The sequence below is a fragment of the Leptopilina heterotoma genome, unplaced genomic scaffold (genome assembly GCF_015476425.1).
Source record: "Leptopilina heterotoma isolate Lh14 unplaced genomic scaffold, ASM1547642v1 Lhet_180, whole genome shotgun sequence".
Classification (NCBI taxonomy): domain Eukaryota; kingdom Metazoa; phylum Arthropoda; class Insecta; order Hymenoptera; family Figitidae; genus Leptopilina; species Leptopilina heterotoma.
In genome coordinates, this window is record NW_025110897.1 from 1563979 (window position 1) to 1581545 (window position 17567).

Consider the following 17567-nt stretch of genomic DNA (forward strand, 5'->3'; position numbering starts at 1 on the left):
CAAAAATTTTCAATTTTACTTTTAATTAAAATTTTTAATTGACAAATAGAATTTATAAGCATTTTTTTCTTTTATTTTTAAAAAACTTTGAACTTTATTAAAAAAAATTGTAATTAAGAAACAAATTGAATGCAATTTATTAATTTCCTAATGAAAATTGAGAATTTTCTATACAAAAATATTAAGGAACGGGAATATGTAATATTCTTCTTTAATTTCCCCCCCAAAAAAAGAATGAATTTGTGAACAATATTGTTAATGAGAAATAAAAATTATGCTTAAAATGCGTATATTTCCTATTTCTTAATCATAATTTTTTAACAACTAACAATTTTCTATTTTTTATAAATAAGTAGGAGAAAAATTTGCATAATAGTCAAACGAAATTTGTTATAGAAAAAATATGTAATAAACAAATTGAGTTTATTTATTTTATTTGTGAACCCTTAATTTATTATTTGTAGACAAAAATTCATTAATTAAATAATTAATATAATAATGATAAATCATGAAATTGACGCAAAATAAAAAATCCAAGTTTTATTATTAAAAAAATTTTAATATTTTATTCATGTATAATATACAAAATACATAGAAAAAAAGTGTATAAAAATTAAAATAGTTTTTGCAGTGGAATTTCCGTTTCTTACATTGTAGATAAAACAATTTAAAAAATTTTCAATTTTCTCGTTTTTCAACGTACAATGTAAAGGCACAAATTTTTCTAGTTGTATAGGACGGAATATTATGTTTGTTTCTCATCAACAAACATACTAGACTGTTTAATTAATTGTACATTTCAATAATTCCAGTCTTTACACATTAAAATGTTAAAATCTAAAATTACAACTGTATTAAAATTTAAAATACAAATTTTATATAAAACAAATCTCAACACTCTTCTTACAGTGTCATTCAATTTTTGTTCTTTTTAAAACAATATCGTTAGACTAAAAACACTATTCTAGTATGCAAAGGTAATCATTAAATTGTATAACATTTTCTTAAAATGTTTTTTAAAATTTGAGATTCATTTTTTCAGTGAGTATAAGTTAACAGATCGATCAATTCTTTTTAATATATAAAATTCTCTGCGCAAAATACCTAATAGTATTTCTTTGTACAAAATTTAATAAATTTTTTTATTATTATTATCATAAAAATGATATGTATTAGAAATTTGTTACGGAGACATTATTACATTAATGGTATGAACATTATTTAATACTTTGAACATTTGGACTAAATATTAAAATTTATAAAAACAAATTTTCTAAAATGTTTCGATAAAAAAATACGAATATAATTTAGTTAAAAATTTTGATAAAATATATTCATTATTACTCAGATTCAAATACCAAATATTTTTGGTATTTTTAGACCAGAACATTTTAGAAATTTTGCTTGGTTTAATAACGCCTATTTTCTAATCGGACGGGACTTGAACTGACATGGCATTAATTTATATAAAGTCAATGTATAAAATATTTAAAAGCTTCCTTACGAATTATAAACATTAATTTTTCATTTAACACATTCTGGACGGTATTTGTGTTTTACATTTGAATTTTTTTTTAAGTTTAATCACTCTTTCTCTATTAAGACTAGGCACAAGACAATCAACGCCACGGCCTCTGCTGATAGAACATTTTCTTAAAAAGGTATTCCTAATTTTTTTATTTAGAAATTAAAAATTTTTATATTTTTATAACCCATTCAAAAGAGAGGTTTTGGAGACTGAAGAAATACAATTTTTGTCATGCATTTTAAATGCTTATAGTCTCAGATTTTGTGTAGAATTTTTTCTAAAACTGCCTTTTCAAACGCATTTTTCAACTCATAGAAATTTTAATGTAAATTCTATTCAACTAATCGAACTGAAATACATTGTTTGTAGTCAAAGTTTAAATTTCAGAAAATGTTTTTGAAAATTATAGCGCTGCTTGCCTTAAACAAGGTCTTAAACTAAATGTTTGGACGGCATTTTCTTTTTGGTCAATACAGTGACGAGATCTTAAAAATATATCTCAAAGATCTTGAAAAACGTCTTGAATTCTCAACATGATGAGAGAAAATTGCATTAATTTTACCTCCATTGAAAAGAATAGAGAGCGGCTATGATTAACGTTAGAAGCAAGTAGCTGGCCTCTATCGACGATGCACCGGCTACTCGACATTTGAACATGTCATACCTGAAAAATATTAATTCAGTCAAGATTACTAATATCAGATATCTCATCTAAAATAATTTAATATTTTTGAAAACAAAATTAAACATTGATAATAGTATTTAGAGGCCTTTTACGGTTAAAGATGTTACGGTAAACATCTTTAACCGTAAAAGGCCTCTAAATACTATTATCAATATTATTAAAAAACGGTTCTTAAATAAATTTATTAATTTATAATTTGGCCAAAAAACACAAAATTAAAACATCTTAAAATTTCTATCAATTTCTTTAATTCTTATCAACGAACATCTTTAACCGTAAGCGTAACAGGTCTCTAAATACTATTATCAATATTATTAAAAAACGGTTCTTAAATAAATTTATTAAAATTAAACATTGTAATTCGAGAGAAAAATGATTTGTTGTTTCTTCTTTCTGCATTTGAAAAAATTCATTTCAAGTTAATTCATGCACTAAGAAAAATAGTGTTTATTTAGAAATTTTTCTGTTTACTAAAAATTTAAATGTCACTAAACCAGAAAATGTCAGAAAAATTTGAAGTACTGTAAATTAAAAATGCAACATGATAAACGTCTCTGAAAGGGCAGTTAGTTAAAATAAAAAAGTAAGGATTTTTATGGTTTCTTTTAATTAACATTTTTATAGACAATTTACAACTTTCAAATATGCAGGTATTTTTCATGATTTATAATAAAATAATATTACAAATTAGAAAATTTTTAAAAAATTATGATTAACAAATGAAAAATAAACCCATTTTGTTTGTTATATGCTTTTTTCTATAACAAATTTCGTTTAACTGATTTAAATTATTATGCAAATTATTCTCCTTTTTATTTACAAAAAATACTAGAAAATTGTTAATTTTTAAAAAATTCTGATTAAGAAGTAGGAATTATACTATTTTATGCATAATTGTTATTTTCCAATAACAATATTGTTTATAAACTCATTTTTTTCTTTTGCGAAGAAAAACATTAGATATTCCCGTTTCTTAATATTTTGTAAAAATAGAATTTTAGTAGAAAATTCTCAATTTTTGTAAGGAAATAATTTGCATCAATTGTGTTTCTTAATTTCAATTGTTTTAATAAAATTCAAAAAAAAGTTTTTTAATTATTTAAAAAATATATAATTTATAATTTTTATTTATAATTTTTAAAAAATTCAAAGCTTTTTTTTAAAAAAATGAAAAAAATGTTTGTAAATTATATTTGTCAATTAGAAAATTAAATTGAAAATGAAACTGAAAAATTTTTGAATTTTTTGAAAATAAAGGAAAAAATTTTATTACTTTTGAAAATAATTGAATTTCTGCAATTATTTGAATATTATTTTTTTAGTGTTTTCAACAAAAATTTGAATTAAAAATTTTTAAATTCTATTATTTTTAAAATTGCTAATTTTAAATAAAAAAATGAAGCAAAAAGTTAGCCGCGCGCTTTAGTGCGCTAATTGTTGCTAGTTTGAATTTTTTTAAATAAATTCAATAAAATTCCTTGACAAAATTCAATTACTTTCAGTTAAATTTTAACAAAAGAATTAAATTATTTACAGAAATTTTAGTAAAATTCTTTGCAAAAATACAATTTTCATAAATAAAATAACATTATTCACAGGAATTTAATTACAATTTCAATAAAATTCATCGAAAAAATTTAATTATTAAAAAAATTTTGTTTTAATTTCTTTGAAATAATTCAATTATTTTCGAAGTTTTGATAAAATTCCATTATTTTTAGACATTTTAATACAATTTTTCGCAGGAATTTAATTACGATTTTAATGAAATTTCCTCGAAAAAATTTTAATATTTTCAAAATTTTGATAAAATTCTTGAAAAGAATTCGATTATTTTGAGTAAAATTTTAAATAAATTTCTTGAATGAGTTTAAAGTTTCTTTCAAAAAATTCAATTATTTTCAAAAATTTTAATAAAATTCATGTCAAAATTTCAATTATTTTCAAAAAATTTTCTCAATTCAATGATTTTCAATATCTTCTATTATAATAAAAATTTTCACACGAATTCAATTATTTTTAAAAAATGTTGATAAAATTCAAAGCAAGCATTTAATTAGTTTCATAAATAATCATAGAATTTCAATTATTTATAATACAATTTTAATCGAATTGTTCGAAAAATGTAATTATTTTTGAAAATTTTATTCAAATTCGTTGAGAAAATTGAATTATTTAAAAATTTGTTGATAGAATTCTTTATGAGAATTCAATATTGAGAAACATTCCTTTATTCAATAAATTATTTCTTTTTGTATTTAAATCATTAAATTGACGCAGGTTTCAAATTAAAATCTTTGAAAATTTGAATTTTTCATACTTTTAACTGACAATTGAGTTCAATTAATTTTTTTGAAATTATTTTTCAGTTTTTATTTTCTAAATATGCAATTGAAGAATTTTCGAATAATTGGAATTTTTGTAAAATTGAATTGTAAATAAATAGATTTAAAAATTCTCAAGGAATTTTTGCAAAAATGATTAAAAATAATTGATTATTGAATTCTTTCGACGAATTTTAATAGAAATTTGGAAAATAATTATATTTTTCGAATAATTTCCTTAAAATTGCATTAAAAATAATTGAAATCCTGAAATTATTGAAATTTAGAAATTTAGTTTCGAAAAACATTCATTTATTCAATAAATTATTTATTTTTGTATTTAAATAATTAAATTCTTGTAGAATTTTCCAATAAAAATTGATTTGAAAATGAATATTAGTTAAAATTTTAGATAATAATTGAATATTAAATACATTATAGCATAAATTTTTAAAAATACATAATTGATAAAATACATAAAACATAATTGAATTCTTTCGAAGAATTTTAACAAAATTTTTGAAAATAGTGACATTTTTCGAAGAATTTACCTTAAATTGTATTAAAAATAATTGAAATCCTGTGAAGAATTTTATTAATTTATGAAAGTAATTGAATTCTTGCAATGAATTTTTTCAAATTTTTTTTTAAATAATTGAAATAATGTAAAAAATCTTATTATTTATGAAAATTGAATTCCTGCATCGAATTTTATTACATTTTTTTAAATAATTGAATTCTTTTGAGAACTTTTATTAAAAAAGTAGATTGTGAAAATATTTGAATTTCAACGAAGAATTTCATTATATTCGTGAAATGCAATTAAATTTTCTTACAAAAAAATTAAGAGAATAATTCCATTTTTCTAGGAATTTACTTTAAATTGTATTATAAATAATTGAAATCCTCAGAAAAATTTTATAATTTATGAAAATAATGGAATTCTTACAACGAATTTTATCAATTTTTTTTTAAATAATTGACCTTGAAAATTTCCTAAAAACCTTGAAAAACCCGGGAAATAGACGTGAATTTTATTCACGAGTTTTGGTGGCCACCTTTGATTACCGAAAACTTTGTAATTGTAGTTAATGAAAATTAAGAAATAAATAATGTATAAAATATTGTAAAGAATAAAAGAAAAATGTGTACCTAGTTTCTCTGTCTTGAACGAGATTCGTAAACTCCGATTCAACCAATTGGCCATCGAAATATGTTATTGGATCCTCAAACGGATACTCGAATCCCTGCTTACATTCGCATTTATAACCTCCAGTTTCAAAATGTCTGCCCAATATTGGAACGCACTGAAGAAGAAGAAGAAATAATTAATTGTTGTGAAGAAAAGAAAAGAAAGGAAAAGAAAGGAAAATGAAAAGTACTTACATAGGACGTCTTCTTGTCGCACTTGTGCGTTCCTTTAAAAGCGTTCGGTACATAATATTTATTATCACACTGGTTGACATCCAGATCATTCAAATGCATGGTAACAGCAACGACACCCCTGTAAGTGTCTTAATGTTAAATATGATCTTCTCTTCCTTCCTCCTTTATTATGAAACTGGTTCCCCTTCGGAACTATCTCACACTCGATTTACCAACACAAGAATACTCACTTGAATTCCAAGTTCTTTTTCGAGCTGCCCAAGAAGCCAAAAAATGGGGATGCATAGGTAATTACCCATTTCTTCACTTTGCCGTTACAATCAAAGTAAGGAGTTGTCCAGTGGCCGTGATTCAGGTTTGCTGCGCTACGCAAACACCCCACAAATTCCCAAGTATTAAAATACATATTTCTTATAGTTTCTTCTTCAAATCATTACCAAATAGTCACCTAATAGTCACCTAATAGTCATTTAATCTAATTATTTTCTTCAATTTATTAACAATTTTTTTTTATTTTTCAGGGATGGCTAACCGAAACCGATAACCGAAAAAACTGAAAACCAGAAATAACTAAAATGCAATTAAAATGCTATAATTAAAATATTTTCATTCATATATATATTGTCAGGGGAAAACAACCGAAAAACCGAAACCTATAACCAAAAAAAATGAAATTTTTGAGAAACCGATATAAGAAGAAATAATTCAATTATTTACTCAAATAATAAAACTTTTTCCCGTGTCTAGTCATTTTTAGAGTGAATTAGAATATTCTTTAGGGTCAGGGAAAAAGTCTAAATTTTGTCTGAAAATCAGGAAAAAACAAAATTAAATGTTTCTGGCAACCCTATTCTTTTACAGACATTTAACATATTTTACTATAAATGACACTGTTCTTTTGTCATTTTGCGATTTATTAAATATTTTCGTTTTCTAAACACGAAATAAAATGAATTGTGAAACGTTTTGTTTTCATTTTCTTTTGATAAGATAATTATTTGAATTTTTTGATAATTTGTTTTTGTAAAAACGTAAATAATTATTTCAGTAAATTAAATTTATTTAAAATAAAAATAAAAAATATCGAATTGCAAAGTGACGAGAAAGGGTAAATATGGGGTCAGATTTCCTAAAGCAGGGGAGGAAGGGGAGAAAATAAAGGAATAGAAAAATAGGGGAAAGATTATAAAACTTGAATTTGAGGTACACCTACTTTTGACCCTTTCATTCCTCTTTCTCAAAATAATTCCACGTGTAATTGTGAAACGAAATCTTTAATTTCGAAAAATCTGGTTTATTTTTAAAAAATTAAAAGATTATCAGAAAAATTTATTTATGTAAGAAATGTTTTTAAATCCTATATTAAAATAAAAAATGTCTTAAAATGTCAAGAAATTTCTGAAAGGCAAAAATTTATGAAAATCTATTCACTACCTATGATTTTCGAGATCGCTGATTACAAACTTGATGCCAGATTTTTGAAAATAAAAATTTCAGATTCAATATGGTGAACAAAAAAAAATAAAAATCAGTCACTGATTCAAATATACCTAGTTAGTAAATAAATTGAAAAAAATTATCGAATTGATAGAAATTTTGTGAAATTCAACTGAAAATAATTAAATTTGTTAGAGAATTTCATTAAAAACTTTTTAACAAATCGAATTTTCGGAGTATTTTAATTTAATAATTGATAAATAATTTAATTCTATAAAGAGTAACATTCTAATGTATTCATGTTTCTTAGTGCGAAAATTAATAATTAAAATTTTTATTAGTTAATTTAAAAAGAAATACACACTTCAAATTTTTTTTAATAAAATTTAATATTTGCAAAGCTTTTTTGCAAATTCTGAAAAATGAGATTTTTAAAATTTTTCAATTCTGTTGTTTCAAGATACCTAATTGAATTTTTATAAACAAATAATTGAAAACTTTTGAAATAATTGAAATTTCTTTACATTCTATTAAAAATAATTAAATTATTTTAAAGAATTTCATTTAAATTTTTCGAAAATAATCAAGGGAATTTAGTCATCGTAATTATAATTTTTTTTTTAAATTTTCTTCGCAATGTATTCAATTATTTTCAAAAATAGTAAAACTCATTGCAGAATTTAAATTATTTTTAATACAATTTTAATCAAATTTAATCAAATTTAATCAAATTCTTCGAAAAATGTAATTGATCTTAAAACTTTTATTAAAATTCGTCGAAAGAATTCAATTATTTCTAGAAACTGTAAAAAAATTCTTCTCAAGAATTCAATTATTTCCATAAATAGCAAAATTCTTCAAATTTAATAAATTCTTTTGAATATTATTTTAAACAAAAATTCTTCACAAGAATTCAATTATTTTCATAAATTTCCATAAAATTTTAAAAAGCAATTCAATTATTTTCAAAAGTAATAAAATTCTTTGCAGAAATTCGATTATGTTTAAACATTTTTAATCAATGTTTTTTCATTGGAATTAAGATGTTCAAAAATTTCAAATTCAAACCTTTTCAAATTGAACAACTCAAGAATATTATTGTAAAACAAAGATGACCGACTGACAAAATCATTATTTCATTATTATAAGAATATTGTTACTGTAATTTCTTCAAAATTATTTGTATCATTTCAATTCAATAAACATTTTCTAGATTTTTTAACTAAAATTCTACTTTAAATCAATAACATCAATTATTAATTATTATTCAATTAAACTTTTTCAAAAAAATTAATTCTACAGAATTGTTAGTTAAAAGTACGAAAAATAATAATTTAATTCAACGAGAAATCAATTATTTATATACAAAAATAAATAATATTGAATGTTTCTTAAAATTTAATTTTTACGAAGAATTATATTAACAACTTTTGAAAATATTTAATTTCTTTTAAGGAATTTAATTAAAATTTGAATAAAATTTACTATATTAAAGAATTTTATAACAATTTTTGAAAATTTTTTGAAGAATTTTATTAAATTTTTTAAAAATAATTGAATTCTTAAGAAGAATTTAAATAATAATTTTTGAAAACAATTGAATTCACGAGAAGAATTTTATTAAAATTTTTGAAAATAATTGACTTCTTGAGAAGAATTTTAAAAAAAATTTTGACAATAATGTAATTATTGAGAAGAATTTTAAAAAAAATTTTGACAATAATGTAATTATTGAGAAGAATTTTCCTATCTGTTTAAATAAAGATAATTTAATTCTTGACGAGAATTTTTAAAAAATTTTGAAAATAATTTAATTTCTGCAAAGTATTTTATTACTTTTCAAAAGAATTGAATTCTTGTGATGAATTTTGATATTTATCAAAATAATTGAATTTTGGAAAAGAATTTTATTAAAATTCCTCAGAATAATTGATTTTATGGAAAGAATTTATGCGATTTTGTTGTTTATCAAGCTAATTGAATTTTTTTGCAAAATTACTTAAAATTTTTTGAAAATAATTGATTTTCTGCGGCGAATTAAATGTTATTTAAGAAAATATTTAAATTATTGCAACGAATTTTATTGTTTTATTGAATAATTGAATGTTTCTTAATTGAATTCTTTCCTCAAGTTTTAATAGAATTTTTAATAATAATTGCATTTTTCAAGGAATTTATTTAAAATTGTATTAAAAATATTGGAAATTCTGCGATGAAAATAATTGAATTCGTAAATGAAATTTTATTATTTATGAAAATAATTGAATCTTTTCGTGGAATTGTATCAAAAAGTTTTTTCTATAATTAAATCTGTTGATAAATTTTATGAACATAGTAAATATTGAAAATTATTGAATTGCAAAAAAACTTTTGAAAATAATTGAACTTTTGCAAAGATTTTTATAAATTTTTGAAAATAATTGAATTTTTGGCGAAAAATTTTGCTATTTGTAAAGATAATTGAATTCTTGACGAGATATTCGTGTAAATTTTAAAAAAAAATTGAATTTCTTCGAAGAATTTTATAACTTTTGAAAATAATTGAATTCTTGGGATGAATATTGTAATTTATGAAAATAATTGAATTTTGTAAAGAATTTTATTTAAATTCCTCAAAATTATTGAATTTCTGAGAAGAATTTTATTATTTATCAAGATAATTGCATTAAAACTTTTGTAATAATTAAATAATATTAAAAGAACAACAAACTTCTAAAAATAATTGAGACTTGACTTCACCAAAATACTAATCTTACAAATTTTATAAATTTCATGAAAAATTTCATCGATTATAAATTTGAAAATTTGAAACTTTCAAAACAAAAATTTCCAATTGAAAGTTTCAACGACACTTTGCTAAATTTAGTGCAAATTCATCATTAAAAGATAAAAGAAAAAATTAGAGAAATTTGATGAGAAAATAAACTGGGAAAAATTAGGGCAAAGCCTGGAAAGAACCGGGAATTTTGTTGAACGAAAATAGTTTGACACCGTGTATAAAAATCTGATTCGTTATCAAATCATCAACCTTAAATCTAAATGTTTTTTAATAAAAATAATAGAAAATAATTCAGAATTATTTATGAAAAAAATGTAATACCTGTAGAAACCAGGAAATCGTTCATATTTCTTGGGCAATTCATCGCCAGTTTCGTTATGCCTAAGCATTATTTTGACATAGAACTTTTCCAATTCGTCGTAATTTGTTGCCCATCTTTGCTTCAAGAATTGGAACCAAGGCTTTTTAGTATAAACATCATCTATAAAATAAAGACTCATTATTTTTATAGATTCTTTTACTAGAGATAATTAAAATAATTTTTATATAATAATTTCGTATTTAGAATTAGTTTTCATTTTTCAATAATTATAGAAATTACAAGTTTTACATTTGAATAGTTAATTTCAAATAATAATTTAAGAGAATTAAATATTTTAACAAATTAGTAATAAGTTCAAGACAGAAAGGAAAAAATGAAAATGATCTCACCTGTGTCATTTAGCCTAGCCAAATCTTCTAGTTTGAATTTTCTTGTATTCAGAAGTTCTTTATAGGCGAAAGGAGCAAAGAAAGTTCTGTTGGTAAATTTGTTACGATCCCAGTACATTCCCGCTGACCAAATTCTCGTGTCTCCGAGAACTAGGGCCAAAGTTTCACCCATCATTTGATCTTCGGTGAGCGGTTTGTCCGCTACTCTTTTCCCCGAATAAACCTCCTTGGGATCGGACATTTGCAAGAATGCACTGATAAAGTTGGACAATCTCGTTGCCATTTTCGCTTGATTCTCGTAATATTCCTCCGCTCCAAAAGCAATATCACCTCGCAATTGTAGTTGTTTCGGAGTATATCTAATTTCATTATTAAAATTCAATTAAAATAAACATCAATGAAAGAATTTTTCAATTATCAACTAATGGATTTGAAAATAAACTGGATCTTACTTTAAGCAAGTTTTATCGTTGACACTATTAATGAACTTGAGAACATTGTCAATGTTCATTTTCTCAGTCTCCAAGCTGCCTGCTCCGGAAGTGGAGTTACCTTTGTACTCACGATATCGATCCAAATATCGTTCTCGAATGTGCGGTTGCATATGTTCCCACTGTACTGGTAATTTGTGAATCCCTTCAAAAATACAAAATTCATTACGTTTATTTCCTAACTAGCAACAAATCGTGCGCTAAAGCGCGCGGCTAACTTCTTACTACCTTTTTTAAATAAAATTAGCAATTTTAAAAATAATAAAATTTGAAAATTTTCTAATTTAAATTTTTGTTGAAAATACTATAAAAAATTCAATTTTGTAGAATTTAAAAATAATTGCAAAAATTCTTTAAAATAAAATGAAATTCTTCTTATTAACTACAAGTTACAAATGATTGGAGAAATTCGCCAAAATTCCAATTATCTTTATAAATAACAAAATTCTTCTCCAAAGTTCAATTATTTTCAGAAAATTTTCTAATTTTAATGATTTTCAATATCTACGATTTTAATAAAATATTTCCCAAAACGAATTCAATTATTTAAAAAAAAATTTAATTTGAAATTTTAGAAAATGACAATTTTGAATGAATGAATTAAATAATAAAGATTTCAGAGGAATTCTATTATTTACAAATTTTTTATAAATTTCTTCGCAATAATTCAATTATTTTCATGAAGAATAACATTTTTTTTAACCAGGAATTCAATTATTTTCATAAATAATAAAATTCTATAGGTATGTAGGTTTTCAATTATTTTCATAAATAATAAAAATCATCGCAGAATTTCAATTATTTTTGGTACAATGTTAATGGAATTTTTTGAAAAATTTAATTATTCTTAAAATTTTTATTAAAATTAACTTTCAAAGATTTTAATGAAATAATTTTTAACAATTCGATTTTTTCCAAAATAATTTGAAATAAATTCTTCGTAGAATTAAATTAATTTCAATAATATCAAAATTCAATTATTTTTAATATCTACTATTTCAATAAAAATTCACAAAAGAATTCAATTATTTAAAAAGAAATATATTATTAAAATTCATCGCAAGAATTAAAGTATTTTTCATAAATAATAAAATTCTTCTCAGGTATTCAATTATTTTCAATACAATTATTAAAAAATTCGATTGTATTCAATAAATTAAAGAAATTTTTCAAAAAAATTCAATTATTTTCCAAAAATTTTAAATAAAATTCAAGAATTAAATGCTTAATTTCAATTATGAAGAAGGAGGATTATTATAAAAACTTGAAAGACATTATTCATATAGAATTCAATTACTTTGAAAACTTGTAATTAAAATGATTAAAGAAAGTCCATTATTTTAAAGAAACTCAAAGAAATTCTTCAAAAGAATTTAATTAAGATTATGTAAAATTTTAATAAAATTCTTCCTAAATTTAATTATTTTCATAAACAATAAAATTCTTCGAAGAAATTCAATTAGTATCAAATTTTTTGATAAAATTCTTTGCAAGAATTCAATGATTTGCAATTAGAAAATAAGAATTCAATTATTTTTGAAAATTTTAATAAAATTCGTTGCAAAAATTCAATTATTTTAAAAAAGTTTGATAAAATTCTTCGAATCAATTCAATTATTTAAAAAAATTTTGAAAAAATTCTCGGCAAAAATTTGAATTATTTTCAAAAATTTTCCTCAATTCAATGATTTTTATAATATCTACTAAAATTTTTCAAAAGAATTCAATTATAAAAAATTTTATTGAAATTCTGCGCAAACATTTAATTATATTCATAAAATAATTAAAATTTCACAAGGAATTCAATTATTTTCATAAATAATAAAATTTTTTAAGAAATTCAATTATTATTTTCATAAAAAATAATTTAAAATTCTAGAAAATAATAATTTAATTAAAATGATAAAAATTTGATGAAGTTACAGTAACAATATTCTTATAATGTAAAATAATGATTTTATCTCTCGGTAATCTTTAATTTATTAGAAAACATGAAGAAATCGATCACTCCGAGTCTTCGACTCAGAGCAATTGATATCTTCATGTTTTTATAAACAATGCTTTTATAAGTAGTTTAATTTAAAAAAGGTTTGAATTTTGAATTTTTGAATGTCTTAATTCCTGTGGAAAATCCTGTTCCAAAGATAAGATTAAAATATAAATTGTGCAAATATTTTTCTTCTTTTTCTAAAACAAAATAATAATTTTCTTTAAAAAATTGTGATTCAAAAAGAAAATAATGGAAAATAAATAAATTTTCTATTTCTTAATCACCAGTTGTTTAATAATTTTCTAATTTTTTTTAGAAGTAAAGAACAAAAATAATTTCAATTTGACAGAACATAATATTTAGCAAAATTTTAGTCTTTTAATGAAAAGAAGTAAAAAAATTCTAATGATTTCTATTTTCTATCTAAAGTTAACAAAAAACAAAAGTATAAACGAAAGACAACTTCAGAGTGTGAGGGACAGAAAAAGTGAATGAAAGAATGAAAGAACATTCAAATTAATATAGTTAATTAATAACATTATTGTTTCAAACTATCTATCAACTATCTGTTTGGATAAATAGTATTTTTGAAAAAAGGTCATCAAATAAAAATCAACTTCACAGAGATTGTTCAATTCTTGTTAATATAATTTGGGTTACTATTCGACAGAGTCCTAAAATTAAAAAAAATTGAAGCCTGTAGCTCTTTCTGTTTCTGAGATATTGAGGCTAATGTCAGTGCACACACGGAAATTTTTTAAAAACACGTTTTTCAGAGTCCTGAGGTCAAATTACATCGAAATAATTATATCAAAAAATCACAATCGAAAATTTTCACTAATACAATCCTTCCTCTATAAGGAAGCAAAATTACTCTGAAATTCTTTTTATTTTATTATTTTCTAAAGAATTAAAATGGTTGCTTTGGTAAGACGGGTTCAATAATGAATGGACAGGGGGTTAGACATGCAAAAATTGCACCCTTATGTATTTCATTCAAATTATTTCCATATATTACCACCCATGAGTATAAAATTCTGTAAGTTTAAATTCAAAATTTGCTTTCTTGGGGGAGTTACAAATTCTGATAACTGATATTTTTTCTTAATAAGAATTCGATTAGATTACATTCCTTTTAAGTAGAAAGAATGTTAATTAAAACTTTAATCAATTGAAGAATCTATTAAATAAAAATATGTTAAGTTTATATCAGACTTCGCAGTCGATAATAAATTTTAAAAAAGTAGATTTCAAACTAAAAAAAGTAGTAAAACAGTAGCTATCGAAAAATTAAATTTGAAGACCAAAAAAACTCGTTTTATAGAATCTTCACAAATCTGACAAAAATAAATTAAAATAATAAATTGAATTCCTGCAACGAATTTTACTATTTATGAAAGAATATAAAAATTTATAAAAATAATTTTATCCTTACGAACGATTTTATTAGAATTTTTTAAAATAATTAAATTTCCAAGAAAAAATGTCATTACTTTTAGAAATAATTAAATTCTTGTGATGAATATTGTTATTTATGAAAATAATCGAATTTTGTAAAGAATTTTATTAAAAAGCCTCAAAATTATTGAATTTTCGGGAATAATTTTGTTATTTATCTTTAATAATTGAATTCTTTCGAAGAATTATTTATGTAAATAATTGAATTCTTGGAAAGAATTTTATTATACCTAATCTAAAAGAATAATTGAATTATCTCAAAATAATTTAATTAAAATTGTATTTAAAATAATTGATTTCATTCGAATAATTTTATTAAAATATTTGAAAATAATTGAATTCCTGCGATGAATTTTATTATTTACGAAAATAATTGAATTCCTTCGAAGAATTTTATTATTTATGAAAATAATTGAATTATTGTAAAAAAATGTTATTAAAATGTTTAAAAAGAATTGAATATCTGTGAAAAATTTTGTTCTTTTCAATAATTGAATTTTTCATAAGAATTTTATAAATGTGACGCGTCGCGAAGAAAAGCACCTAAGAAGCAAAAAACCGATTTTCGGATTATGATTGTTTCAGATAAATTAAAGATTACTATTTAACTGAACTCAAAATTAATTTTTATCAAATACTTATCTGAAATACTTTCGTAATAATGATTTACAAAACAGAAATTCGTGCTAAGAGTTGATTTTCTCTTTCCTTTTTTCCTCCACCTGTAAAATTTTCGATATGCTTCTTAAGTGCTTTTCTTCGCGACGCGTCACAAATATTGTTTAAAGTAATTAATGTTTACGAAATATAATAAATATGAAAATTTTTATTTTAAATAATTGAATTCTAGTGGAAAACTTTATTTGTGAGTATAATTGAATTTTTCAAGGAATTTTATTAAAAATTTTTTTAAAAAATTGAATTTTCATGAAAAATGTTATTATTAGTGAAAGTAATTGAATTATTTTGAAGAATTTTATAAAATTTTTGTTAAATAATTGATTTTTACGAAATTTTTTTGAAAATGCTATTCAAAATTAATTGAAATCCTTCGGAAATTTTATTATTTATGAAAATAATTGAATTTTATCAATTGTTTTTTTTTAATAATTGATTTTTTTGGAAAATTTTATTAAAATAGTAGGTATTGAAAATAATTGAACTTCAAATATTTTTTTGAAAATAATTGAATCGTTTTAAGGAATTTGAAAATAATTTAATCGTTTTAAAAAATTTGATTATAATTTTTTTTTTAAAGATTTTTAATGATTTTTTTGAAAAAAAGATGAAAAAATGGTTTTTTATTTCTAGTATTAGGGAATTTAAAGTAGTGGAAATTCTGAAAAAAACATAAATAGTAGGTTTTAGTAGATGAGTGCGAAGCCTGTTATATTCTGTTAAGTAAAGTTTTTACTATGCATTCAAAGATATTCATGCACATTCATTCCGACTCAAACAGCCAATTTGGTGATAATTTTCAATAGAAATAAGAGAAAAGATTAATTACTTACAGCCTATTTTAGAGCACTCAAAACTGTTGTAATATTCTTCTTGTGTTGCCCTCTCAATTATTTCTCCGAGATAGGGTCGTCTGACTACCGTGGGTAATCTGAAACCCGGTTTACATCTGCACTGATATCCTCCTCTCCTAAAACCCCATCCGTGTAAAGGTTCACACTAGATTACAAAATAAAAACCTGTTAAATATGGTGACCTTTTATTTTTTTATTTTTTTTTCTTCATTTAGTTTATGTACACTTTTCAAAACTAAAAAAGAAATTCTTCAAACACATCTTACGTAATAAAATTCTTACCTCCGTCGTCTCCGTTTTACACCTTGATGTATTCGCAAACCTATTCGGACCATCATTTCCATCTCCCTTGGGACATTGATTTATGTCTATCCTATCGAAATCCATTTCTATCACTGAAACTGCTGTATATCTGTAACATTGAATACATAAATACTCCACTTATTATTTATCTCCAAATAATTTATTTCTTATATCTATTCGTTATTTACGAAACAAAGGTACAGTTTTGCAAGTCTAATGCTGGGATCCCCTAAAACCTCCAAACAACTAGTTTTTTATAAGATATTATGTCAAAATATTTAATCTTCGAAAAGTCAAATTTAAAATTATTAAATCAAAATTGCTCAATAAATAATTTTTTTATGCGTCATACATTCACTATTTTGAATTTAGCAAACAAGAAAATTGGTGGTATCGAAGCTACAATTGCTTTTTCACAAAAAAATATTCCCGATCATACAGAAAAACACTCAAAAATTATTTTCAAAATTTCAATTCAATTATTTTCTAGAAATTTTAACTCAAATTCTTTTCTAATTAAATTATTTTTAATCCTTTTTGAGAAAGTTCCTTAAAAATTCAATTATTTCAAAAAAAGTTCACCTAAAACTAAAATATTTCTAAAATTTACTTGTTTACAACACAATATCATAAAATTTCGAATAATTTGAAAATTTTTTAATTTAACATTTTTTTAAAAGTATAAATCATTTCAAAAAAATGTGAATAAAAGTGTTTCAGAAAACTAACTTATTCAGAATTTCTAATGAAAAATTTTTAAAATTCATATTTGCAGAGTTCCCACGATTTTGCTTATTTGAAATTCCTTGACTTTTCCATTATTTTGAGAAATTCAATTATTTACAAAAATTTTAATAAAATTCATGTCAAAATTTCAATAATTTTCAAAAACTTTTATCAATTCAATTTTAATAAAATTTTACGTTAACATTTCATTATTTTC

The 17567-nt window shown here is 21.9% G+C and overlaps 1 protein-coding gene across 1 annotated transcript in view; it reads right to left on the reverse strand.

Annotated features, from left to right (window-relative positions):
* Nucleotides 1-538: 538 nt before the first annotated feature.
* The window catches only part of LOC122500000, a 32995-nt gene continuing 15966 nt past the window's right edge, over nucleotides 539-17567 (reverse strand). Inside the window, exons 4-12 of the mRNA XM_043608648.1 lie at nucleotides 16604-16733; nucleotides 16301-16466; nucleotides 11303-11486; nucleotides 10851-11209; nucleotides 10461-10620; nucleotides 6154-6288; nucleotides 5924-6041; nucleotides 5690-5844; nucleotides 539-2192 (exon numbers count right to left, since the gene is read on the reverse strand). Coding sequence (XP_043464583.1) covers nucleotides 2087-2192; nucleotides 5690-5844; nucleotides 5924-6041; nucleotides 6154-6288; nucleotides 10461-10620; nucleotides 10851-11209; nucleotides 11303-11486; nucleotides 16301-16466; nucleotides 16604-16733 — 1513 coding nt within the window. The 3' untranslated portion in view covers nucleotides 539-2086. The remainder of the gene's footprint in view (nucleotides 2193-5689; nucleotides 5845-5923; nucleotides 6042-6153; nucleotides 6289-10460; nucleotides 10621-10850; nucleotides 11210-11302; nucleotides 11487-16300; nucleotides 16467-16603; nucleotides 16734-17567) is intronic.